The following is a 26,333-nucleotide window of genomic DNA, read 5'->3' as shown; positions in this document are numbered from 1 at the left end:
TTTTCCTGATCTGTCCAAAATACTTGTCATTTCCTTCTTAGCTCCCTTTCGAAGACTGCTAATTACACTCCAGAATGGTTTTCCAGCAGCTTGACCCATAGTCTCCAACCTGTTTCCAAAGTCTTCCCAAGATTTCTTCTTGGATGCTGCAATTATCTGTTTGGCTTTGTTTCTTTCTTCAACATAACTTTCTCTGTCTACCTGAGTTCTAGTATGTAGCCATTTTTGATACGCCTTCTTTTTCCTTTTACAGGCTGCCTTGACTGTGTCATTCCACCAAGCTGTTTGCTTCATCCTACTTTTACACACTACTTTTCCAAGACATTCTTTAGCCACTTCTAGTACTGTGTCCCTGTATCTTGTCCATTCCTTTTCCAATGACTGTAATTGACTACATTCAACTAACTGGTACTTTTCTGAGATCGCTGCTATGTACTTGTACCTCATTTCCTTATCCTGAAGTTTCTCCACTCTTATCCTCCTACATATGGACCTGACCTGCACTTTCGGCCTCACAATCCCAATTTCACTGCAGATTAAATAATGATCAGTGTCATCAAAGAATCCTCTGAATACACGTGTGTCCCTCACAGCCTTCCTGAATTCCTGATCTGTTATTATATAGTCAATGACAGATCTGGTTCCCCTGCCTTCCCAAGTATACCGGTGAATGTTCTTATGTTTAAAAAAGGAGTTTGTGATTACTAAGCCCATACTGGCACAGAAATCCAAGAGTTGTTTCCCGTTCCTGTGGGCCTCCATATCCTCTCCAAATTTACCCATAACCTTTTCATACCCTTCTGTTCGATTTCCAATCCTGGCGTTAAAATCACCCATGAGCAGAACACTGTCCTTGTCCTTTACTCTAACAACTACATCGCTGAGTGCCTCATAAAAACTATCCATCTTATCTTGATCTGTCCCTTCACAATGCGAATATACTGACACAATCCTAATTTTCTTGCTAGACACTGTCAAATCTATCCACATCAGTCATTCGTTTACATACCTTATTGCAACTATGCTGGGTTCCATTTCTTTCCTGATGTAAAGCCCTACACCCCACTGTGCTATTCCTGCTTTCACTCCTGACAGGTAGACCTTGTATTCTCCCACTTCCTCTTCTTTTTCACCCCTTACCCGAATGTCACTAACAGCTAAAACGTCCAGCCCCATCTTACTTGCAGCCTCTGCCAGCTCTACCTTCTTCCCAGAGTAGCCCCCATCAATATTAATAGCTCCCCATCTCATTACCATTTGTTTGCCAAGTTGTATCTTAGGAGTCCCTGGTTTGTCAGTTAGAGGTGGGACTCCGTCACCTCCAAAGGTCCGAGGCATTTTGCTCTGATTGTTGCCAGCATCATATTTAAAGTGCCAGGGAAGCAGGTTGCTAGCCTTACTTGCCCCGAGTCCCACTGGGTATTACCCCTAATGGTTGAGGGACTAACCGGTGGATTTGGTAGTCTTTGCCGTATGAGCACAAAGGTGACCACGTCTCAGAATATGTCCTAGTTGCCCTGCCTTATTCCAAAGTAACTGGTATCCTGACTGTCGGGACCACTTACTTGGCCACTCATACGTTGCCCGTGGTTCATGAACTAGGACATGACTACAGGAACCCACACCATGAACCACAACATTAATGATATGAGCCTTTAATTTAGTGGTTTACTCCTACTACCTTTCTTGAATATTGGTGATCTATGCAACTTCCCAGTCTTTGGGTATGGATCTTTCGTCAAGCAGTTGATCATATATGATTGTTAAGTACAGAGCTGCTGCATCAGCATACTCTGAAAGGAACCTAACTGGTATATAGTTTAGGCCAGAAGACTTTCTTTTATTGAGTGATTTAAGTTGCTTCACTACTCCGAGGATATCTAGGCCTACTTCTAAGTTACTTGTGCTGGTAGCTGTCCTTTATTCGAGTTTTGGAATATTTACTTCGTCTTTTTTGGTGAAAGAATTTTGGAAGGCTGTTTTTAGTAACTCTGCTGTGGTAGCACTGTCCTCGGTAGTATTTCCATTGCTACCACACAAAGAAGGCATTGATTGCGTTGTGCTGCTAACATACTTTACATAGGACCAGGAATCTCTGTCCGCAGCTTGTGGTCGTGCGGTAGCGTTCTCGCTTCCCACGCCGGGATTCGATTCCTGGCGGGGTCAGGGATTTTCTCTGCCTCGTGATGACTGGGTGTTGTGTGATGTCCTTAGGCTAGTTAGGTTTAAGTACTTCTAAGTTCTAGGGGACTGATGACCATAGGTGTTAAGTCCCATAGTGCTCAGAGCCTTTGAACCAGGAATCTCTTTGGATTTTCTGCCAGGTTTCAAGACAAATTTCACTTAGAAACTATTATATGTATTTCGCACTAAATTTCTAGCTTCTGTAAAAGATTGCCACTCTTGGGGATTTTGTGTTCATTTAAATTTTGCATGCTTTTTTTCATTGTTTCTGCAACAGTGTTCTGTCCCATTTTGTGTACCAAGAAGGATCAGCTCTGTTGTTTGTTAATTTATTTGGAATAGATCTCTCAATTGCTGTCAATACTATTGCTTTGAATTCAAGCCATATCTGGTCTACACCTACATTGTTAATGTGCAGTAACGTGTGAAGTGAATTTTTATCCGCTAGCCTTGAGCTAGGGCTATACTACAGATCAATCTGTTACCACAATCCACATTCCAAAAAAACAATATAGATGCAAAAAGATTGCCAATTTCCTGTTCTCTTTCTGTTTGCCCATGTCACAAATCTCAAGATCATTATGTCACAAGACGTAGCCAACATCTGGTAACGGTAGGTTCAGATAAAACATCCCAAGTGCCTTAAGCGCTCGTCTCATCTCTCTCCATTCCTTCCCACGGGTTAACTGAAGCCACTGATACTGATTATCAGCTTTGACTAAAAGCATCCTTAAAATGACAGATATAAACAACTCACTGTAATCCAATGAGTGCCATAATAAACAACATAACAAGAAATACAGGCCATAGTTACTCCAATGGTGACACATTTGCCAGCTTTACTAACTCACAACCAAGCTGTAAGACAGACTTCGAACCACACTACAGCTCAGTAAGTCACTACAATTAAGATTTCATACCTGTATTTGTTGACTTCACCAACTGACACCCAAACAGTAACCCCTAGACCTGATCAGTCTCATGCCATGACCCAAAATCTAAAAAATAATGCAGCTGCAAAACAAGTATTATCACTGATCTATTCTCTTATGACGAACTTCCAGCACACTGGAACAATTACAGGTCAGCAACTTCTTTTAATCAGTACAATGGAAAACTAGGCAAAGTAGCAAATTTCATTTTTTTTAAATTTACTTGGTGAATAGTTTCAGGCCGGAATCCATTTTCAAATCTTCCAGATAGACAAAATAGTATTTTCCAAAGTACAAGAACCGTATACACTGATGACCCTGTATGCACTGTAACTGTTTATTTGCACTTCATAATACATATGTCCCCCCCCCCCCCCCCCCATGAACCATAGACCTTGCCGTTGGTGGGGCGGCTTGCTTGCCTCAGTGACACAGATAGCTGTACCGTAGGTGCAACCACAACGGAGGGGTATCTGTTGAGAGGCCACACAAACATGTGGCTCCTGAAAAGCGGCAGCAGCCTTTTCAGTAGTTGCAGGGACAACAGTCTGGATGATTGACTGATCTGGCCTTGTAACATTAACCAAAACGGCCTTGCTGTGCTGGTACTGCGAACAGCTGAAAGCAAGGGGAAACTAGGGCCGTAATTCTTCCCGAGGGCATGCAGCTTTACTGTATGGATAAATGATGATGGCGTCCTCTTGGGTAAAATAGTCCCCCATTCGGATCTCCGGGCGGGGACTACTCAGGAGGATGTTGTTATCAGGAGAAAGAAAACTGATGTTCTATGGATCGGAGTGTGGAATGTCAGATCCCTTAATCGGGCAGGTAGATTAGAAAATTTAAAAAGGGAAATGGATAGGTTAAGGTTAGATATAGTGGGAATTAGCGAAGTCCAGTGGCAGGAGCAACAAGACTTTTGGTCAGGTGAATACAGGGTTATAAATACAAAATCAAATAGGGGTAATGCAGGAGTAGGATTAATAATGAATAGGAAAATAGGAATGCGGGTAAGCGACTACAAACAGCATAGTGAACGTATTATAGTGGCCAAGATAGACACGAAGCCCACGCCTACAACAGTAGTACAAGTCTATATGCCAACTAGCTCTGCAAATGACGAAGAAATTGAAGAAATGTATGACGAGATAAAAGAAATTATTCAGATAGTGAAGGGAGACAAAAATTTAATAGTCATGGGTGACTGGAATTCGATAGTGGGAAAAGGAAGAGAAGGGAACGTAGTAGGTGAATATGGATTGGGGGGAACAAATGAAAGAGGAAGCCGCCTGGTAGAATTTTGCACAGAGCACAACTTAATCATAGCTAACACTTGGTTCAAGAATCATAAAAGGAGGTTGTATACATGGAAGAAGCCTGGAGATACTGACAGGTTTCAGACAGATTATACAATGGTAAGACAGAGATTTAGGAACCAGGTTTTAAATTGTAAGACATTTAAAGGGGCAGATGTGGACTCTGACCACAATCTATTGGTTATGAACTGTAGATTAAAACTGAAGAAACTGTAAAAAGGTGGGAAATTGAGGAGATGGGATCTGGATAAAGTGAAAGAACCAGAGGTTGTAGAGAGTTTCAGGAAGAGCATAAAGGAACAATTGATCAAGTAGGTAAAAAGACAAGGGCTAGTAGAAATCCATGGGTGACAGAAGAAATACTGAATTTAATTGATGAAAGGAGAAAATATAAACATGCAGTAAATGAAGCAGGCAAAAAGGAATACAAACGTCTCAAAAATGAGATTGACAGGACGTGCAAAATGGCTAAGCAGGCATGGCTCGAGGACAAATGTAAGGACGTAGAGGCTTACCTCACTAGGGGTAAGATAGATACTGCCTACAAGAAAATTAAACAGACCTTTGGAGAAAAGAGAACCACTTGTATGAATATCAAGGGCTCAGATGGAAACCCAGTTCTAAGCAAAGAAGGGAAAGCAGAAAGGTGGAAGGAGTATATAGAGGGACTATAGAAGGGCTATGTTCTTGAGGACAATATTATGGAAACGGAAGAGGATGTAGATGAAATGGGAGATATGATACTGCATGAAGAATTTGATAGAGCACTGAAAGACCTAAGTTGAAATAAGGCCCCGGGAGTAGACAACATTCCAGTAGAACTACTGACAGCCTTGGGAGAGCCAATCCTGACAAAACTCTACCATCTGGTGAGCAAAATGTATGAGACAGGCGAAATACCCTCAGACTTCAAGAAGAATATAATAATTCCAATCCCAAAGGAAGCAGGCGTTGACAGATGTGAAAATTACCCAACTAACAGTTTAATAAGTCACGGCTGCAAAATACTAACGCGAATTCTGTACAGACGAATGGAAAAACTGGTAGAAGCCGATCTCGGGGAAGATCAGTTTGGATTCCGTAGAAATATGGGAACACGTGAGGCAATACTGACCTTACGACTTATCTTAGAAGAAAGATTAAGGAAAGGCAAACCTACATTTCTAGCATTTGTAGACTTAGAGAAAGCTTTTGACAATATTGATTGGAATACTCTCTTTCAAATTCTAAAGGTGGCAGGGGTAAAATACAGGGAGCAAAAAGCTATTTACAATTTGTACAGAAACCAGATGGCAGTTGTAAGAGTCGAGGGACATGAAAGGGAAGCAGTGGTTGGGAAGGGAGTGAGACAAGGTTGTAGCCTCTCCCCGATGTTATTCAATTTGTATATTGAGCAAGCAGTAAAGGAAACAAAAGAAAAATTCGGAGTAGGTATTAAAATCCATGGAGAAGAAATAAAAACTTAGAGGTTCACCGATGACATTGTAATTCTGTCAGAGACAGCAAAGGACTTGGAAGAGCAGTTGGACGGAATGGACAGTGTCTTGAAGGGAGGATATAAGATGAACATCAACAAAAGCAAAACGAGGATAATGGAATGTAGTCGAATTAAGTCAGGTGATGCTGAGGAAATTAGATTAGGAAAGTAGTAAAGGAGTTTTGCTATTTGGGGAGCAAAGTAACTGATGATGGTCGAAGTAGAGAGGATATTAAATGTAGACTGGTAATAGCAAGAAAAGCATTTCCAAAGAAGAAAAATTTGTTAACATCGAGCATAGATTTAAATGTCAGGAAGTCGTTTCTGAAAGTATTTGTATGGAGTGTAGCCATGTATGGAAGTGAAACATGGACGATAAATAGTTTGTACAAGAAGAGAATAGAAGCCTTTGAAATGTGGTGCTACAGAAGAATGCTGAAGATTAGATGGGCAGATCACATAACTAATGAGGAGGTATTGATTAGAATTGGGGAGAAGAGAAATTTGTGGCAAAACTTGACTAGAAGAAGGGATTGGTTGGTAGGACACGTTCTGAGGCATCAAGGGATCACGAATTTAGTATTTGAGGGCAGCGTGGAGGGTAAAAATCGTAGAGGGAGACCAAGAGATGAATACACTAAACAGATTCAGAAGGATGTAGGCTGCAGTACGTACTGGGAGATGAAGAAGCTTGCACAGGATAGAGTAACATGGAGAGCTGCACGAAACCAGTCTCAGGACTGAAGACAACAACAACAACAATACATTTGTACTTATCTTGACATGGTTCTTGTATTTTGGGAAATACCGTTTTATCTGGATGATTTGAAAATGGATCCTGGACCGAGACTGGTCAGCAAGCAAATGATAAAAGTGAACTTTGCAACACTGGCTGGTTTTCCATTGTACTGTTCTCTTTATGTGTGCACATGTATGATGTCTCACACTACATCATTATGTCAAGAATTAATAGTATTGTCTATTATAGGTAGGTACAACTGACTCTCTATGACCACAGCAACATCTGATTTTGTAGCTAGTGTAATTAAGGCATTAGATGAGCAACGAAGAGTCTGTAGAGTTGTTCTTGATCTTTCAAAAACACCTGATTATGTATGTCCCAACATACTTCTACACAAACTAAACTGTTACAGTTTCGAGACAAAGCAAATGACATAATAATCATTTGTTGGAAATTAGGAAAGTGTTTGGATGTAAGCATAAACAAACAACATTAGTGAAGTATGGTGAAGCTCAAAGATAAATTTTGGGATCCTTACTTTCATTATGTGTTTAAAAGAATTCTTCTGCAAGGGAGATCCCATACTAAGATGCTAGTGTAACCAATTCTAGAGTATTGGTCCACTGTTCAAAGTCCCTATCATGTAGGTATCCAAATCAACATTGAATAAATTCAGTGGCATGCTGTTAGGATCATAACTGGTCATTCATAGCCCATACAAATGTGTAACAGAAATGCTTGGGAAGTTGAATGGGAATACTTGAAAGAAAGACAACATAGCTCTCCCAAGACATGTTGGGTAAATTTGGAGAACATGTACGCTTATTTAAAGAAGAGAGTGTTACCATTGCATCTAATATGTATATAACATGTGAAGTAAGGTATAACAGATATTAGGGCATGAACAGAAACATAGAGACGGTCAGTTTTCCCTCACTCAATATGCATCTGCAATAGGAAAAGAAACTGATAAACTGGTATTATATACCATCTGCTATGCATTGTACTGTGGTTTGCAGAGTATATATGTAAACATAGACGCCTTAAGCAACTGGTGAGACTGCAGTAATGTATGCGGCCAACACCACACCCACAACAAAAAGCAACCTTGTAGAACAACTGCAAGCAAGAGCCCCGGCAAATTTTTGGGAGTCTAACAAATATTTTAGTGAGAACAATTCATTTGCAAATGCAAATAAGACAGCATACACATAAAGAAAATTGAACATACTAATGACACCTGTCAAACTAGGTGATTCAGTTCTTAAAGAAATAGGGAATCACATATTCTTGGGTGCTTGTTAAACAATCAACAAAGTATACTCTACAAGAAGCAATAGCATATTTAAATGAGAAATACATCTAGAGGAGTAAATACATACACTCAGTTAACAGTTTACTATGAGCTAGTCAACCTTCACTTATCACAGTGTGGCAAAATGCAGTAGCCTACATGTATAGATTAGTGAAGTTTCAGAACACACTGTTAGGTGTATTGAAAATCTAGCTCCAAGATAATCTTACAGAAATAAATGCAGAAAACTTAACAGCCTGCTACTCAGCATATAAATTTGCAACAATTATGCACTGGAAAACACATGGAACGGCTCAGTTAAAGGCATGCATGATTACAATCCAAGAAATCATCTTAACATGAAGCAAATTAATTGAGAATTATCCTGCAATTGATGGATGCACTTCATTCAATAAACTCAACACAGAGTAAAATGCATAGAAAAGAAATCTGTAGTTAGAAAAAAATTGGGAGTTTACCATAGGCCTACTTAGTTTTATCTTGTCTATATATAAAGTTCTACCAAGAAGCTACACATTAGAAAACATCTGCATCAAATAAAAAAAGATTAATATCTCTGTCCCTCCAGAAACCGGGAATTATACTCAATGTAGGCTATGTAATTTTTCTTTCATAAAAACGAAGCTACTGCTAATGTTCTTTTTTCTATGTTCTTTGTACCTCTGGACACACACAGTTGCAGAAGTGAATCTGCCAAGGAGATGAATTATGAAGACGAATGAGTGAATTGGTGTAGGAATCCTATCTAGTACAGGCTGGTGTTTCAGGATTTGGCAAATGATGTTTAATAATTAAACTTTCTGGCCAAATGCCCTTTCCAACAACAAAGTCATCAAGGTAACCAAAGAGAGAGAGAAGCCGTGTGCTATCTTCACTGAGAATTGTGTAAACTACATTCTGCGTGTTAATGTATTATCTGAGGTGGAGTTTGCAGATCTACCCAGTACGTGCCTAAATAATCATGGTCAGCCAACTAAAACCAAACTTAGGCTGGACAATGTATAAGCTCACAGTTGTTAATCTACAGTGCAAATTCAATCCTAGTCTAGTTCACTGTCCTGTCTTGTAAGCTAGGACACTGCACTATATGAGCAGGTCAATAAACACATCCAACCATGAGTTAATTGCTTTCCATCTTGCTTAGGACTTGTTTATAAAATCTTGGGCTGATTTTATGTACAGTCCAACACCCAAGAGTGATTTAATTACGTTTCAACTGTGGCACAATGGGTTTGTAGGGAGTTGTATGAGTAAATACAAGAGATGTAGTTTATAAGTGGCCACATACATAAATACATCATTAACCAAGAAAGCAAATGACAACAGCAGTAAAGAGCTAAAAATTTAGATGGTTATCAATAAGCGAAAGACACAGTAAAGATATAAAGGAATTCTAACAGCAAAATATATGATGACAGATGCAATGTCAATGTAGTATGCGTAGTGCTAAAGTTGGGCCTACCAGGGTAACTTAAGACACTAAATGTTCTCTATCGTTAATGCTGAACATATGCAGCCGAGCGTTCTGAACTCAGGTGTACATCGATGCTTCTACATGCTGAATATTCGGCGTTCGCGTGATTTTTCATAAATGACATGTAAAACGCAACGCGCTTCAAAACATCTGACCAACTTTTACGTCTGTTCCAACTGTTTGCGATCAAATCAATGCCTTACTTCAACAACAATGTATTTTTTCTAAATGATTTTTGGCAGCCACTGGGCGTGTCCACTTTGTTATATTCCTAAAACACCTGATGCTGAACGTTCAGAATCGAATGTCTCCCGTCACTATAACTAATACACGCAAAAATCACACAATATACCTTTGGCGTCATTTTCAAACTTTGACGATTCGCTCCTGAATCGCACGTTGAAAGGATCTTTATGCCAAATATACTGTTGAGTATATTTATCTATTACTGACTGCACTCTGGCAACGCAGTCGCCTAATGCTGCTAGTCGGCTTTCTTCATTCGTGAAGTTTTCTTCCAGTTCATTTGAAAACAAATAATACTCCACATAATCTTCTTCTCTCACAGTTTCAAGCACTCCTGCCATAACTAAACAAAAGCCTGTCTCGCACTGTATCCGGATCGATGTTTAGTTCATGTGACTGGGAGTGATGTAGCGCTGATCCACAATTTGGAATTGGAAATGATATGCCAAAATTCATGTGTACTTTTTCAAGCAGATTCCCAAAAGCTGTTTTGCGGAAAAGTAGGCGTAGTGTTAGTTATCAAGTGATCGTAGTAATGTCACAAACATGGCTTCTGCGAAAGTCCTTGACAGTAGATGGGTTCGTAGGTACCGTATATTTTTCGTAGCAGGTACTATTATTCTAGGCATCCAAGTCTTCCTCGCGTATAAGTTTTTTCCTGGTGATAATGATGTCAGTGAAAAACTTCAAGATCAGAGAGGTGTATCAGGAAAAGGGAGGGTAAACATAGAGGTTGGTACTATAGCACATAATCCTTACTTTAAAAATTTAGTAAGATCTTCATACTTCTTTTTTATGGAAAGAGAATTTAAAATAATTTAAAAACATTATCGAATAATGACTCCTAAATTAAATTGATTCCTATGTTTGTAATGTCAGGTATTACATGAAGATCCTAATGGTGCAGTTTCATCAAGGAGATTCAAGGAAAATTACTTAGTTGTAGATGATGAGGACAGCCCAAGCAATAGCAACCCTGTGAATGGCCTTTACAACAAACATAAAGTTCCTCCGGATAAATATGACGTAGCAGATAGCAGAAACCCTGCAGTTGCAGCAGAAAAAGTGCCTCAGCATTCACACAGTAGGAATAGGGTAATTCAATGGGGAAATCGGAGTAGCTTAAGACTGGAAGAATTAGATTTTGTACCTGTTTGTGATATAACAACCAAAGAAGCAATATCAGCAGTTCACCGAGCTAAGACACAACGATGTAAGCAGCAACTAGTGAACATTACGTGCCTTATACAGCAGGGGCAGCTGTACCCAGAACGTCTTTCTAGTTCTTGCCCATCACAAGGTGAGTTTCTTGTTCAGAAACCTGCTGTACATCTGGTTCTAACAAAACTATATATTATTTGTTGTAGGATGTGATGAACGTAGATTGTCATTATCATTTAGGTCTACTCTGGACGTAAATATGCACAGTGTGTTATCTTGGTTTAATTAAAGTTTTAGTAGCGGTACATCATATTAAGACATGTTAAAACAAGCATTATTATTTAGGTTTTACTGCTGGAAAATCCCTTGGATGTTACCGTGATGAAAAAACATTTCGGCTGCTATCTGGATATTATGCAAATTTTAAAACAACAAATTCTCCACAGTACTGCATCAATATGTGCCTTCAGTCTGGCTTTCCCTATGCTGGTGTACAGTACTCGTGAGTATTTTTTATTATACAACATTTTTATGTCAAGCTGGTACTCTTATGGGATTAGTAATAAAAGCATTGATCTTGTATAATGTATAGATAAGAAAATTTTGCAAAAGAAACAAACACAAACTAGCTGCATCATACAAATTCAACCACTAGAATAACTTGCAGAAATAATTAATGGGTAGCATAGAGAATGTTGAGATGGCCTGGAGAAAGGGGCTAGTTAAGCCACCATCTAAAAAGGATCTTACCACACCACCATCTGATTACTGAGCTGTTTGCCTTCTTGTGGCATTGTCCAATGCCTTAGAATATAGAGTCCATAACTAGACAGCAAACTGCTTAACTACAAAAACCCACTAGACGGATACCAGTCAGGTCTCCGTAAATGTCACAGCACAACACCTGCCATAATGAAGGTAACGGATGGCCTGAAGCTTGCCGTGGTGCACAAGAGGCCCTCTGCTTCTTAGACTTCAGCAAAGCCTTTCACACTGACATTCACAATTTACTTGCCAAACTTCACAGCCTAAATTTGTCACCAAGTGCAGTGCACTGGTTTTGCTCATATCTGATATCTTGCCAGAAATGCATTGTGTGTGGCACCATAAAGTCACAATGGAGGCAGGTAGTATCAGGTGTCCTCCTGGGTTCGATATTAGGTCCTATACCCTTTTCGTTGTATTTCAGTTTGCTCTACCTCAAATACCACGTATATGCTGATGTCCTTCAGTTGTATCTAAGTGCAGTTAACCTGAAGACAGCTAAACCTCAATACTGACTTGCATGCACTATAAAAATGGGTACAGAATATAGAGTTAAAGCTCAATCCAGCCAAAACCCAAGCAGTACAGTTTGGTTAGTCATTCTAGGCTCATTAGCCTGAAATGTCATGCATCCACACCATCTTTAATCCTAAATGGAATTAACATCAACTTCTCTCCTTTGTCAAAGAGGCTAGGAGTAATACTAGATGAAAGTCTAAATTAGGCTGAGCTTGTAACTGAAATGTGCAAGAAGGCATGGGCGTCCCTCGTTGTTGTTGTTGTTGTTGTTGTTGTGGTCTTCAGTCCTGAGACTCGTTTGATGCAGCTCTCCATGCTACTCTATCCTGTGCAAGCTTCTTCATCTCCCAGTACCTACTGCAACCTACATCCTTCTGAATCTGTTTAGGGTATTCATCTCTTGGTCTCCCTCTTATGATTTTTACCCTCCACGCTGCCCTCCAATGCTAAATTTGCGATCCTTTGACACCTCAGAACATGTCCTACCAACCGGTCCCTTCTTCTTGTCAAGTTGTGCCACAAAATCCTCTTCTCCCCAATTCTATTCAATACCTCCTCATTAGTTATGTGATCTACCCATCTAATCTTCAGCATTCTTCTGTAACACCACATTTCGAAAGCTTCTATTCTCTTCTTGTCCAAACTATTTATCGTCCATGTTTCACTTCCATACATGGCTACACTCCATACAAATACTTTCAGAAACAACTTCCTGACACTTAAATCTATACTCGATGTTAACAAATTTCTGTTCTTCAGAAACGCTTTCCTTGCCATTGACAGTCTACATTTTATACATGCCTCCATACCTTGCAAAAATTTAAAAAATATCTCTTCTGTTTTGATTTGAAAAAGAAACTTGCACAAACACCTGTATTTTCAATTATTGACTACAATGATGTTATTCTACAAGGTTTTTCTCAGGAAAATTCACAGCACGAGGAACTGGTTATGAATACCTGTGTTCGATATACCTGTCACATTTCACTCTTTAATTATATTTCACCATCATATGCACAGCTATCCAGGATGTGTGCAGACAAGAATTTCCATAGTCGTCTCCTCCACTTTCTTATCCACATACACTGTCTCTCGTATCTCTCCTCAATCTTAACACACTTGTCTGAACAGCAAGGCAGAAAAGCCCATTCCCATCAGAGCAAAATTATTTCTGTCCCACTCCATTTCTCAAGCACTTTCCCAAAGTCTTTCTCAGTAGCAGGAACCCAACTCTGGAACCACCTCCCCCATTATGTTAGAGATCTTAATTATGTCACCAGTTTCGAAAGACAGTTACTGACATATCTACTGAAGCAACAGTAATGATTACTATTGACCCTTTACACACTTATTACCCATTTACATCCTTCTTTCCACCTGCATCTTCCTCATTTCCCAATATTCTTAGCTGATGCTGTCTCCTTAAATTTCCGTTTCCCAGAACTTGCTGCATCAGAAGATATCTACTTTATGCACCTAGAAATTCTTATGTTTCACACTATTATTATTATTTATTATTATTATTACTACCATTACCATTGCCATTATTATATTATTATTCCATATTGTCCAGTCACATTAATATAACCACCCCCTATGTTCAATGTGCAAAACCCACTCACAGACGGCATATGGCAGCACTAGTAGTGGAGGGTATATAAAGCTGTTTGGAGGGGCTGGTGGGGGGCATGGAAAACAGTGCAGTCATTATATAGGTTGACTTTTACAGAGAAGATAACAACAACCAGCCACTTTTTACAGTGCTATTTATTTATATAAATAGTGCCATTACCAGCTTCGAACCGAAAGGTTCATCTTCAGATGTCTCATTCATGTTAAGATACATTTTCCATTAGCTTTCACATTTTGTTTTCCGAAATGGTGAAATTTCCTCGAGGTGGTGGTGCCCTACAACCAAAATAAGATGTAAGACAATAAGCAGTCAGCACTGAAACGTAATGGTGTGGATTTTTCAATGTAAATAACCATAACATCTTCACTTTAATAATTTGTTTACATCATTACAATCATTGTGAGGCACAATTACAATTAAAAAAACATTTTCTTACATCTTGTTTTGGTTGTAGGGCACCACCACTGCAAGGAAATTTCACCGTTTCAGAAAACAAAAAGTGAAAGCTAATTTGAAATGCATCTTAATGTGAACTAGAAGTCTGATGATGAAACTGTTGGTTAAAGTGGCTGGTTGCTATTATCTTCTCTGTAAGAGTCAACATATATTTTGTGCGTAGTTACGTGCTCAGAATGTCAGTTTTTAACAAATAGCAGTATAGTCATTGTTGTACGGCAGAAATGGAGTGATTCATCTGACATCCAAAAGGGCCAAGGTTGAAATCATTTCTGAAGTGGCTAAATTTGTAAACTGTTTGAATGTTGCTGTGGTTAAAGTGTACCGTGCATTCCAAAATGGCACTATCCAAAACCAGTGCTGTTGCAACTGTGCTGCACCATGGGCCATAGGTGACGGGTGAATGATGGCTGCAGAGATATGCACAGGTGAAGAGATGTGCAACTGTCTGGCAACTCACCACCCAGATGAACCAAGGGGCTGTCAACAGTGTCTCCTCATTGACCATTCAGTCAACATTGCTGTGTATGGTTCCCCACAGCAAGTGCCTGTTTCATGCACCCATACTGACTACTGTTAATCAATGATGAAGTTTGGAATTTGCACACCAATACCACAACTGGGTATCCACTGAATGGCAACAGGTAACCATTTCAGGTGAATCATGTTTTATGCTCCATAGGACAGAGGGCTGTTAGATTGTTGGAAGCACGCAGGCCAGAGGGAGAAGCATTATGGTATGCAGAATGTGTTTGTGGCATTCCCTGAGTGATCTCATCATTCTTGAAGGCACAATGAATCAACACAATTATGCATCTTCCCTCGGGGGGGGGGGGGGGGGGGGGGCGGCTGTGTCCACCTGTACATGCAGTTTGTTTCCCCTCAGCATGATGGCATCTACCAGCATGACAATGCAACAGGTCACAAGTCTTGCAGTTTATGTGCTTGGTTTGAAGAGCAGCAGGATGAGTTGATTGTGCTCCACAGGCCACTATAATCCCATATTTAAACCAAGTTGAAAATGTTTGACCATCTCGGTTGGACTGTTCACACCATGGATCCTCAACTGAGAAATCTAGCCCACTGGAGTCAGCATGCCTCTACATCCTTGTCACGGTACCTTCCAGAACTTCATTGTCTCTCTGCCTGCATGTCTTGCAGTGGTGTGCTGCAAAAGGTGGTTATTCAGGCTTGGACAGGTGGTTACATTAATGTGAACTGAACAGTGTATTATTGTTATTAAGGGTGGTAGTAGCAGAATTAGCACCCGTATTAACTTTTTTATTCTCAGTCAATATTGTTCACTCACATTGTCGTTATAGATACTCAAATAATTTTAATACTATTTGTTATATTAAAACCATTGTTATTTAAAAACTTGAATACACGGTATTAATGTTCCACAATAATATTTATTTAATAGTTCATTATGAACTGGCTTTCGGCTTCTTAGGCCTTCATCAGATAACTTAATACTGAACAAATAGTCCGTACACCTTCAGCGAGACTTCATAGCTGTAAAAAGATTGTTGTCAAGTGACATGAAAGGGAAGTAAACCAAAGAAAAACTTGGCGTAGGAGTTAAGTAAAGTTCAGGGAGAAGAAATAAAAACTTTAAGGTTTGCCGATGAAATTGTAGTACTGCCAGGCACTGCAAAGGGTTTGGTATGACAGTTGAAGGAAATGGGCAGTATAAGATTAAAATCAACAAAACCAAAACAAGGATAAAGCATTGTAGTCAAATTAAATGAGGTGATGCTGAGGGAACTAGATTAGGAAACAAGACACTTAAAGTAGTTTATGAGTTTTGTTATTTGTGCAGCAAAATAACTGATGATGGCCGAAGTAGAGAGGATATAAAATGTAGACTGGCTATGGCAAGAAAAGTGTTTCTGAAGAAGGCAAATTTGTTATTATCAAATAAAGACTTAAGTGTTAAGAAGTGTTTTCTGAAAGTATTTATACAGCGTGGTCCATTGATAGTGACCGGACCAAATATCTCAAGAAATAAGCATCAAATGAAAAAATTACAAAGAACGAAACTCATCTAGCTTGAAGGGGGAAACCAGATGGCGCTATGGTTGGCCCGCTAGATGGCACTGCCATATGTCAAACGGATATAAACTGCATTTTAAAAAATAGGAATCCCCATTTTTTATTACATATTCGTGTAGTACGTAAAGAAATATGAATGTTTTAGTTGGACCACTTTTTACGCTTTGTGACAGATGGTGCTGTACCATGTAACATTCCGCCAGTGCGGACAGTATTTGCTTTGTAATACATTACCTGTGTTAAAATGGACTGTTTACCAATTACGGAAAAGGTCGATATCATGTTGATGTATGGCTATTGTGAACAAAATGCCCAACAGGCGTGTGCTACGTATGCTGTTCGGTATCCTGGCCGACATCATCCAAGTGTCCGGACCGCTTGCTGGATAGGTACGTTATTTAAGAAAACAGGAAGTGTTCAGCCACATGTGAAACGTCAACCACGACCTGCAACAAATGATGATGCCCTATTAGGTGTTTTAGCTGCTGTTGTGGCTAATCCGCACATCAGTAGCAGACAAACTGTGCGAGAATCTCAAAAACGTCGGTGTTAAGAATGCTACATCAACACGGCGACGACTTTGAATGTTGTGTACAGTTCCACCACTGGGCACAAGAGAAATTATGGGACAATGACAGATTTTTTGCACGCATTCTATTTAGTGACGAAGCGTCATTCACCAACAGCGGTAACGTAAACCGGCATAATATGCACTATTGGGCAACGGAAAACCCACGATGGCTGCGACAAGTGGAACATCAGCGACCTTGGCGGGTTAATGTATGGTGTGGCATTATGGGGGGAAGGATAATTGGCCCCCATTTTATCAGTGGCAATCTAAATGGTGCAATGTATGCTGATGTCCTACGTAATGTTCTACCGATGTTACTACAAGATGTTTCACTGCATGAGAGAATGGCGATGTACTTCCAACATGATGGATGTCCGGCACATAGCTCGCGTGCGCTTCAAGCGGTATTGAATAGCATATTTCATGACAGGTGGATTGGTCGTCAAAGCACCATACAATGGCCCACATGTTCACCTGATCTGACGTCCCCGGATTTCTTTCTGTGGGGAAAATGGAAGGATATTTGCTATCGTGATACACCGACAATGCCTGACAATATGCGTAAGCGCATTGTCAACGCATGTGAAAACGTTACGGAAGGCGAACTACTCGCTGTTGAGAGGACTGTTGTTACACGTATTGCCAAATTCATTGAGGTTGACAGACTTCATTTTGAGCATTTATTGCATTAATGTGGTATTTACAGGTAATCATGCTGTAACAGCATGTGTTCTCAGAAATGATGAGTGCACAAAGGTACATGTATGACATTGGAACAACCAAAATAAAATCTTCAAACGTTAAAAAACCTACCTGTTACCAACTGTTCATCTAAAATTGTGAGCCATATGTTTGTGACTATTACAGCGCCATCTATCACAACGCGAAAAAAGCGTTCCAACTAAAACATTCATATTTCTTTAAGTACTACACGAGTATGTAATAAAAAAATGGGGCTCCTATTTTAAAAAAAAACATAGTTGATATCCATTTGACCTATGGGAGCACCATCTAGCGGGCCAACCATAGCGCCATCTGGTTTCCCCCTTCAAGCTAGACAAGTTTCGTTCTTTGTAGTTTTTTCGTTTGAAGTTTATTTCGTGAGATATTTGGCCCGGTCACAATCAATGGACCACCCTGTATAAATTGTAGCCATATACAAAAGTGTAACATGGACAATAAACAGTTTAGACAAGAAGAGAATAAGAGTTTTTGAAATGTGGTTCTACAGAAGAATGTTGAAGCTTAGATGGGTGGATCATGTAACTAATGAGGAGCTACTGAATAGAATTTGGGAGAAAAGAAATTTCTGGTGCAACATGACTAGAAAAAAGGGGTAGGTTGGTAGGACATACTCTGAGAAATCAAGAGACCACCAATTTAGTATTTGAAGGAAGTGTGGAGAATAAAAATCATAGAGTGAGACTGTGACATGCATACAGTTAGCAGATTCAGAAGGATGTGAGTTTCACTAGTTATTTGGAGATGAAGAGGCTTCCATAGAATAAAGTAACATGAAGAGCTGCATCAAATCATTTTTTGGACTGAAGACCACAACATTAATAATATTCCTCAAGGGGAAATAGAAATGCTGTAGGATCAGTACAGTGGTTCATTTAAATGTGAAAACTTATATAAACATAAGCTCTGTTTTTGGGAGATTTGAAACCACAAAGAGTGCCGATGAAAGTAAATTCACAGTTTTCATTTCTGGCTTATATAGACAGTTACTGTGTTGAACTCCTTCTATGTTTCCAGATGTTATCTGTAGTATTTTAGTCTTAACCCACTCCATTAACAGTAATACAGCAGATAAGATTCAGGTGTTATGTGCCTCCAAGTGGCCACCTTGGCAAATGCTGCCTGTTTCAGCTAATCATGTTATATGTTATTCAAACTGAAGAACTGGCCAGACTGTCAGTGGCAGCAGAGAGATAAGTAGGTAGGTAGGTAGGTAGAGAGAGAGAGAGAGAGAGAGAGAGAGAAGCAGCATGTCTCCTCCAGTAGTCATCCCAGATTTTTGTCAATGCAATGTATCATTTCTCTATAGTCTTGTAATGTGATAGTAGCCAAACCATTTTTGAGAATACAAGTACAAATCTTATTAACAAGTTTCCAGATTGGTTTTGTAGGTCATTAGCAGCAAGTCATTACACCTTCAGTGAAGTCAATATAGTAAACAAGGAAAACAATTTAAATAATTGGAAATAGCATAAGCAGCAGATGGAGGAGAATGACAGTACTATTATTGATTCTTGCTTACCTGTCTATAAATTATCAGCATCTTATATATGTTTGAGAATAAAAACATTCAGATTGACTGAAGCCTTCAGTGATACTTCCCCAACTTGCAATTCAAGTGTAACCTTTCAACATAACCTGAGCTGTAGGCTACACAGGAGATCAATAGAACAGTCACCAACGTCTGAGTGGAATCCCGTTTCAGTTTTATAAAGTGTACTCTTTGGCATTGACCTCTTATTTAGCTTGCATTTATAGAGTGTACTCTTTTGCGTTGACTCCTTATTTAGCTTGCATTTATTGATAATCTCCCACCCAGCATAAAGCTCCAACTGCCTGGAAAAAATTGTAGGTGACTTCTGTACACAAGAAAGGTTAAAGAATGGCCCCACTAAATTGCAGACCATTTGACATCATTTTGCTACAGCATTCTTAACCATGTTCTAAGTTTTACGTGGGACACAAAAACTTCTGTACACAAATAGCATGGATTTAGAAAGTTTTGAGAAACTTAGCTTGCTTTGTTTTCCCACGACATCCTGTGAATCGTGGAAGAAGGAGAACAGGTAGATTCCATGTTCCTAGATTTCCAGAAAGTATTTGATTCAGTGATACACTGCAGACTGTTAACAAAGGTTTGAGCATAAAGAATAGATTCTCAAATACACCTGTGTCTCAATCAAGGTTTGATCAACGTACGAGTATTACAAAAATGCTCCATGAACTCAAATGGGAATCCCTGGAGGAAATAAGATGTTATTTTTATGAAACACTATTGAGAAAATTAAGAAAACATGCATTTGCAGCTGATTGCAGAACAATTCTGCTACCACGAGCTACCAGTGTACATCTCACATAAGGAACGCAAAGACAAAAGCTGAGAAATCATGGCTGCCATGCAAGTGAAACAAGAAAGGAAATTATTATAGTGGTACAAATGCTTGCCATGAACTGTATGGTGTCTTACAAAGTGTTTATGTAGATGCAGATTTAGATGTCCCCTCAGCTAAGATTTCTTATCCACTCACAACCATATTGTCACCTTTCACGGCAGTAACCTTAGGTTACACTACAAATCGGTCGTTTGCCACAGCCTACATTCTCAAAAGTAACGTAGAATAAAAAAAAATTTATAGCCAGTATTTTGTCCTCTTCCTGTTGACACATGTGTGATGCCACATGCCACACTACATTAAATCGTGGGATGAAGTCAAAATTCAGTATCAGCATATTCAGTTGACCCCAACATTATGTAACACATTATTTAGTGTGGGAGGAAGTGTCATCCAAAACAAACTATGTGTATTGAATTTGTGCTTTCCTTTGATGAAGAAACATTAGCATTCTTTCTTTTTTATCGTATTCACATTTTGCCCCCCCCCCCTCCCTCCTCTCTCTCTCTCTCTCTCTCTCTCTCTCTCTCTCTCTTTCTTTCTGTGTTAGTGTCTTGTTTGATATGCAGTATTTAGATAGTTTTCTGACACAGATGTGACTGAGAATTAATTCTCCAACATTTACCACCACAAGAAACTTGTTACTAGTTCTCTGATTGCCTGTGGTAAAATCTTGCATTAGCTAATAAAAAATTTATTTCCTAACAAGGGTCTACCTCTCATAATTTTAGTCATTTATCTCTTTGAGTAGTACTGAGTGCTTCTGCGGATATGAGGAGCCTCCGTCCACATCACGGCTTCCTGATTCATCCTGCAACATGAAGTGCCCGAGTGATGCCCATGAAGCCTGTGGTGGATACTACACAATCAATGTCTATGAAACAGGCATTGCAAGTATGTAAAACATCATCAGAATTGTCAGCTTTGAATTTAAATGAAATCTATTCTTTTAGTTTTACATAATTAACCTGAAAGTATGTATGGTCTAAATTTTTTTTTACCTGTTAAAAAATGCCCTTTTTTATACTAAGTTAGGTTCATTTCTTCCCCTCGTCCCTTCCATCAACCTTTTCTATTCTCCAATCCTTCCTCTACCATTCTTTTTTGTCCTCTCCTCCCATTTTCTTAATTTCATATGCCGTGAATAATTTTGAAGCCTTTTGCCATCCAAACTAATGTTGATACAACAGTATTAGAATATCTCAAATCATTGACATTGTTACTTGCAGAACAGTTGCTTTTCTATACGTATGGTTGGAGTTCCTTTATCATACATCTTCTTTTGTAAGCTAGATGAGCAATACAGAATATGAAGTTCTAACTACATGTTGGAAGCAGGATATTTACATTGTTTACATGTATTGTGGCTTCATTAACTGTAAGCTGTTTATTTTAAAGTTGTCTTCATATGTAAGATTAATTTACACTGACTTAACATGTGCACCTGGGAGTTTTGCGGCAACTGATTGTTTGCTGGAGTTACCTGTGACTGAAGTCAGGCTCAGTTTGACAACTGTATTGTTACATAGCATTACAATGCAAAATTTTCTAAACATAATTGAGATAACAAACAAATGTAGTCCCACCAATTTTGCATTGTCGTACTGTTAATGCTTAGAGCTGTATTCCTGTGAATTACTATGAAAATTGTTCACCGTTTGGTGTGGTTTAATTTCCTTTTCCATCTCCCCTTTCTTTTCCCTTTGGGTCAACTGTTCCTCCAGCTACCTAATTGTTGTTTTCTTGTTTCTGTCGTAGACTAATCAGTGATGGAGGTATTTGTTTATTTGATGATGGACTAGACTCCTGATCTTTTGTTCCATGTCATTCGCTTCTATACAGTGTATTGTCACCATTGTATTCTGGATTTATATTCTCCTAATAATCCAGAGTATATGATGAGTAATTAATAATTGCATGTGGCTCAATTGCTGAGTGCAAGTCTTTCAGTTGGATGATACTTTGGCGACTTGCATGTCCTTCACCTACCCCCATTGTCCAACTGCCATAAAGGACCCTACACTTAAACATGGAATCTGAACCACATGTTGTTCATGGCAATTCCTCGCCAGGAGAGGTAAAGATTAAACTGAAGACTGAAAATTTCTGTGATCCAACTGGGATTAGATTCTGTGATGTCTTGGTTTCCAGGCATGCACTTTTCCACTAGGCCATCAAGCCTGACATATGATAAATGAGATGTCATTACCTCAACTTATAAAAGCACTAATGTGTCTTATTAACATTTTTTCTTGTCCTCTGAAATTTTGTTCTGCTGCTTCATATAGAAACTGTAACTTTGGCAGTTTGTAGGTATCTTTCAAAGATCTCTTATTTTACCACCACTTTTGCTTTCAATTAACATCAAATACTTTCCAAGAGGGAGAGAGTGCTACACTGTATTGCCTGTAACCTACTACAATGTTAGAACGGCTCATGTGTTGCTCCGTATCTTCGCCCCGTAGTCTTGGCCTCTGTTGCTAACACTGCTCTAAAGAAATAAGCCTCACCAGCAATTTCGAAAGATAAATGTTATTTGTAAATTGGAGTGATGTGCGATGATTATTCAGGTAATTGAAGCACTCAATGTTATATTATTAGTATGTATTATTCCATATTAAATATGATTATGTTATTCATTAATTTAAAATATTAATATTATTATTTTAAGTAAATAATAGTAAAGCAAGGGCTAGGCTTGTCTCAACAACTTAACTGGTAAAATGTTAAATTAAAACATAAATATTAAAGATTGAACACACACCTGGTAATAGTTTAAATTGAAAGAATAAATGTTGCAATAATTAGACTAATACCAGTTTAAATTACTGTAAGCAAATTTCTATAAAAAATAACCAGTTTCTGGCTTTAAACTCACCCTTGACATTTCAGTAGATCACCTCTGCGAGATCAACAGAATTGAAAATCCATTTCTCTCTCCTAGGAAGTAAATTTGGTTACCACCTCCTGAAAGAAACATTCCTACTTTGTGAGTTCTTCTAGTACAAAGCTTCAGTAGAAATATTTCCAAGATGAGACAGTCTCTCCTCTCCAGTAGAATTTTGAGAGTTGCTTTTAGTTGTCTTCAGTGCTAAAACAACCTTTCTACTGAAGACGTACTCACAGGAATTGTATACAGTAATGACACTGACATATTAAACTGCTGAAAACTTTTTATTAGTATTGATTGATTGATTTTTTTATTGGTCCAGTTTTATCATACAGTACAAATTGTACAACTGATATTTTACAAGTCAAAGAAAAGTTTCATTAATACATAGTATTAGCAAATAGTAGACAAAATTAGGTACCTATTCTTACAATTTAATTTTTCAAGCAACTTCTTATTTGTTACATATTCAAAAAAAATTTAACAGAATAGAAACAGCACTTTATTAGAGATGCCTTTAGTTTAATCTTAAATATTGGATACATAGCAATTTGTAGTTCGTCTGGTATCTTATTGTGTAGTACTATACCAATGTTAATTATGCTCCGCTGATATGCTGTTGTTCTGAAGACAGTTTCATAGATGAATAAACTTGAAACATTCAGAACACTAAACTCAGTAAAATGAGATTTACAGGACTCCACATTTTTAAGGCCACAATTATTCTTAGATCTCTTTTTTGCATTCTAAAAACCTTTATGCTGTGAGTTGAGTGTCCGCAGAAGGTGATCCCGTATTGAAGCCATGAGTGGAAATGTGCATAGTATGCCTGGGGTTGTTGTTTTGCTTATTCTTGACTTCAATATTCTTAGTGATCATAGCACACGGATGAGAGTTTCCTAGACAAGTTATTTATATGGTACCCCACTTTAAATCTTGGTGATCCCACAGACCCAAAAATTTTGTGACGCATTTTCTAGGGGATCATTTTTCAATCATCCTTGAGTTGACATTTGATTAGATGGAGGAAATAAATGAAAGTTGACACACATAGTTTGCCAATATTTACAATGAGTTTGGTCTTGCCGAATTGGGCTGGATCCAGTAAGCAGTATGCTGGTGTCTTCGACAGATAGGATAGTTTTTTGGGGACTCATATATTCAAGAAAGTCATCCACATAAATCAAGAAGAGTAGTGGACCTAAGATTGAGCCCTGTGGTATGCCGAATTTTATTGCTAATTCATTAGCAAGAAAGGAACTATTCATTGTTTTATTTTTAGTGTTGTATTCATTTTGAAACAGAATCTTCAGCTTGCAGTTTTTTTAGGTATGAACACAACCAGCTATGTGCTACACATCTTACTCCTGGTCTTTCTAATTTTTCGATCAAAATGTTATGGTCCAGAATGTCGAAGGCCTTTGGCCGGTCTAGAAAAATACCTGCAGCTAATTGATGTTGATCTGGGGATTTTAAAGTACAGCCTGAGAATTAAAAATTGACTATCTGTGTAGATTTTGACTTTCTAAAACCATGTTGTTGTACGGTAAGAGGAGAATATTTATTTATTCTTAAAAGCCTGTCATAAGAGAGTTTCTTCTAGAATTTTTGAGAAGGAGCTTAACTGTGACACAGGTTGGTAGTATGATATTATATCAGAAGGACCTTTTTGTTAGCAGTGGTGAAACTTCTGCTGTTTTGATAATACTTGAAAAGACACCAGTTTATAGAGAGAGGTTGAAAATTGCCAACAATTTTGCTACAGGTGAGCACATGCTTTTAATATGAAATCAGCTACTTCATCAAGGCCTCTGAGATTGTATTGATTAATGACTGAATTTTACTTATAATTTCATAAGAATTTGTTTCATAAATATACACAGAAACAGCCAAGATCACCGATTTGCTGGAGGTACTTGTGACTGGCTCTTTACAGTTCACGTGAATGAGGTTTTCAGCTAGTGAAGTGAAGTGAAGTGAAGTGAAGTGAAGTGAAGTGAAGTATTCATTGAAGTTTGTCATGAATGGTTTTGGGTCTGTGATTTTTGAGCCCTCTAGTGTTCATGATACATTCCCTTTTTTTGTACTAAGCTACAAGTTTCTTTCTTTATTGCTTTTAACATGGGTCCCATTTCATTAGATGAATTACTTATCAAATTGTCGTTCCACATAATTTTTGCCTATCTGACTACTCTACCATAAATTCTCTTGTAGGCTTTAGATTGGTTGGTTTGGGGGGGATTAAAGGGACCAGACTGCTATGGTCATCGGTCCCTGGCTTTAGAATAACCTGCAAATTCATGGGACTTCTTTTTCTTACAACAGTAGTGCTGAAATCAGTTTCTGTCACTGGAAATTTTTGAGCCTTTGTTACCCTTTCCTTATTGTTGTAAGGTTTTACAGTTTTTACTTCTTTTGGAATTGCTACATTAAAATAGTAAAGAAAGATATCCTGAAAACACATGTACATGGTATCAACATTGTTCTGAATGCAGATGCTTTCCCAATTTTCCTTAGCCACCAAAAATTAACAATTGTAATGTTATCTTCAGAAAAAGTTCATATTTCAACTTCTTTTTTGCAGCTGCTACTACCTGTTGGCAGTTCTATACACCGCAGCTGCGCTTCATGATTGCTATAACCTATGCTCAGCACTCTACTTGTGAATTGTATCTTGTGTGTGAGATGACAGAGTCTGTACTTTCTGTTAATCTTGTTGGGCAGTGTATTGTGGGGATCGTATTGACTGTGTTGGTCATATTTATCAGTGCATCTCTAGTACTGCTGTAGTCTGAAGAATTGTTATTGAAATCACCACAGAACACTGTCTTCATATTTAATGCACTGATCCTGTTCGGCAGAACCTGTAGTTTGCTCAGGGGGAAGACCGGCCAATTTCCACTTGGTGCTCTATGTATGTTAATAGTTATAAAACTAAGCTGTGGCAGCTTAATAATGGAAAGTTTGAAATCTTTTTCAGTGGAATCAGTATAATGTTTATTTACATCACAGAGATTTATTTGTTCTTTCACAGAGCCACCACATTCAAACTCTTAGGTGCAGTGACTTGGTAATGCAGATCCTGAGATTGAGGCTAATTTTACTTTGTCATTTCATAGCCAATGTTCAGTAATGCAAATTATGTCTACATTTAGTGTACACAGGAGTACGGCTTCCAATATGGTAGTTTTATTTTTTGAGTGAGTGAATGTTATGGTGTAATACAACAAAATTTGGGCATTTAGAAACTTTAGTTGAAACAGTTTCTAATTCTTTACCTCATAGCACACAGCATTTGAATTAGTACTCAGCAGTTGTGCAAGTTCACTCGCGGTTTTATTTATAAGCTCTTCAGTTCTACAGTTGGCTCATTTTTCAATTGAACGGTGTCAAAGAACTTTCCGTATGCATTAAAGAGACTTTGGAAACCGCTTTCGGGGAACTAATTGGAATTTGTCCGCAG

The 26,333-nt window shown here is 38.5% G+C and overlaps 2 protein-coding genes across 2 annotated transcripts in view; one reads left to right on the top strand and one right to left on the bottom strand.

Moving 5' to 3' along the window:
- Positions 1-10,047, bottom strand: part of LOC126473384 (protein ecdysoneless) — an 81,890-nt gene extending 71,843 nt beyond the window's left edge. The window contains exon 1 of the mRNA XM_050100392.1: positions 9,793-10,047. Coding sequence (XP_049956349.1) covers positions 9,793-10,027 — 235 coding nt within the window. The 5' untranslated portion in view covers positions 10,028-10,047. The remainder of the gene's footprint in view (positions 1-9,792) is intronic.
- A 183-nt stretch (positions 10,048-10,230) lies between these two features.
- The window catches only part of LOC126473383 (xylosyltransferase oxt), a 100,996-nt gene continuing 84,893 nt past the window's right edge, over positions 10,231-26,333 (top strand). The window contains exons 1-4 of the mRNA XM_050100391.1: positions 10,231-10,418; positions 10,566-10,986; positions 11,193-11,349; positions 20,732-20,874. Of these exons, the coding sequence (XP_049956348.1) occupies positions 10,233-10,418; positions 10,566-10,986; positions 11,193-11,349; positions 20,732-20,874 (907 nt within the window). The 5' untranslated portion in view covers positions 10,231-10,232. The remainder of the gene's footprint in view (positions 10,419-10,565; positions 10,987-11,192; positions 11,350-20,731; positions 20,875-26,333) is intronic.

Source organism: Schistocerca serialis, chromosome 4 (assembly GCF_023864345.2).
Source record: "Schistocerca serialis cubense isolate TAMUIC-IGC-003099 chromosome 4, iqSchSeri2.2, whole genome shotgun sequence".
Classification (NCBI taxonomy): domain Eukaryota; kingdom Metazoa; phylum Arthropoda; class Insecta; order Orthoptera; family Acrididae; genus Schistocerca; species Schistocerca serialis.
This window is presented reverse-complemented; position numbering and strand designations above follow the sequence as displayed.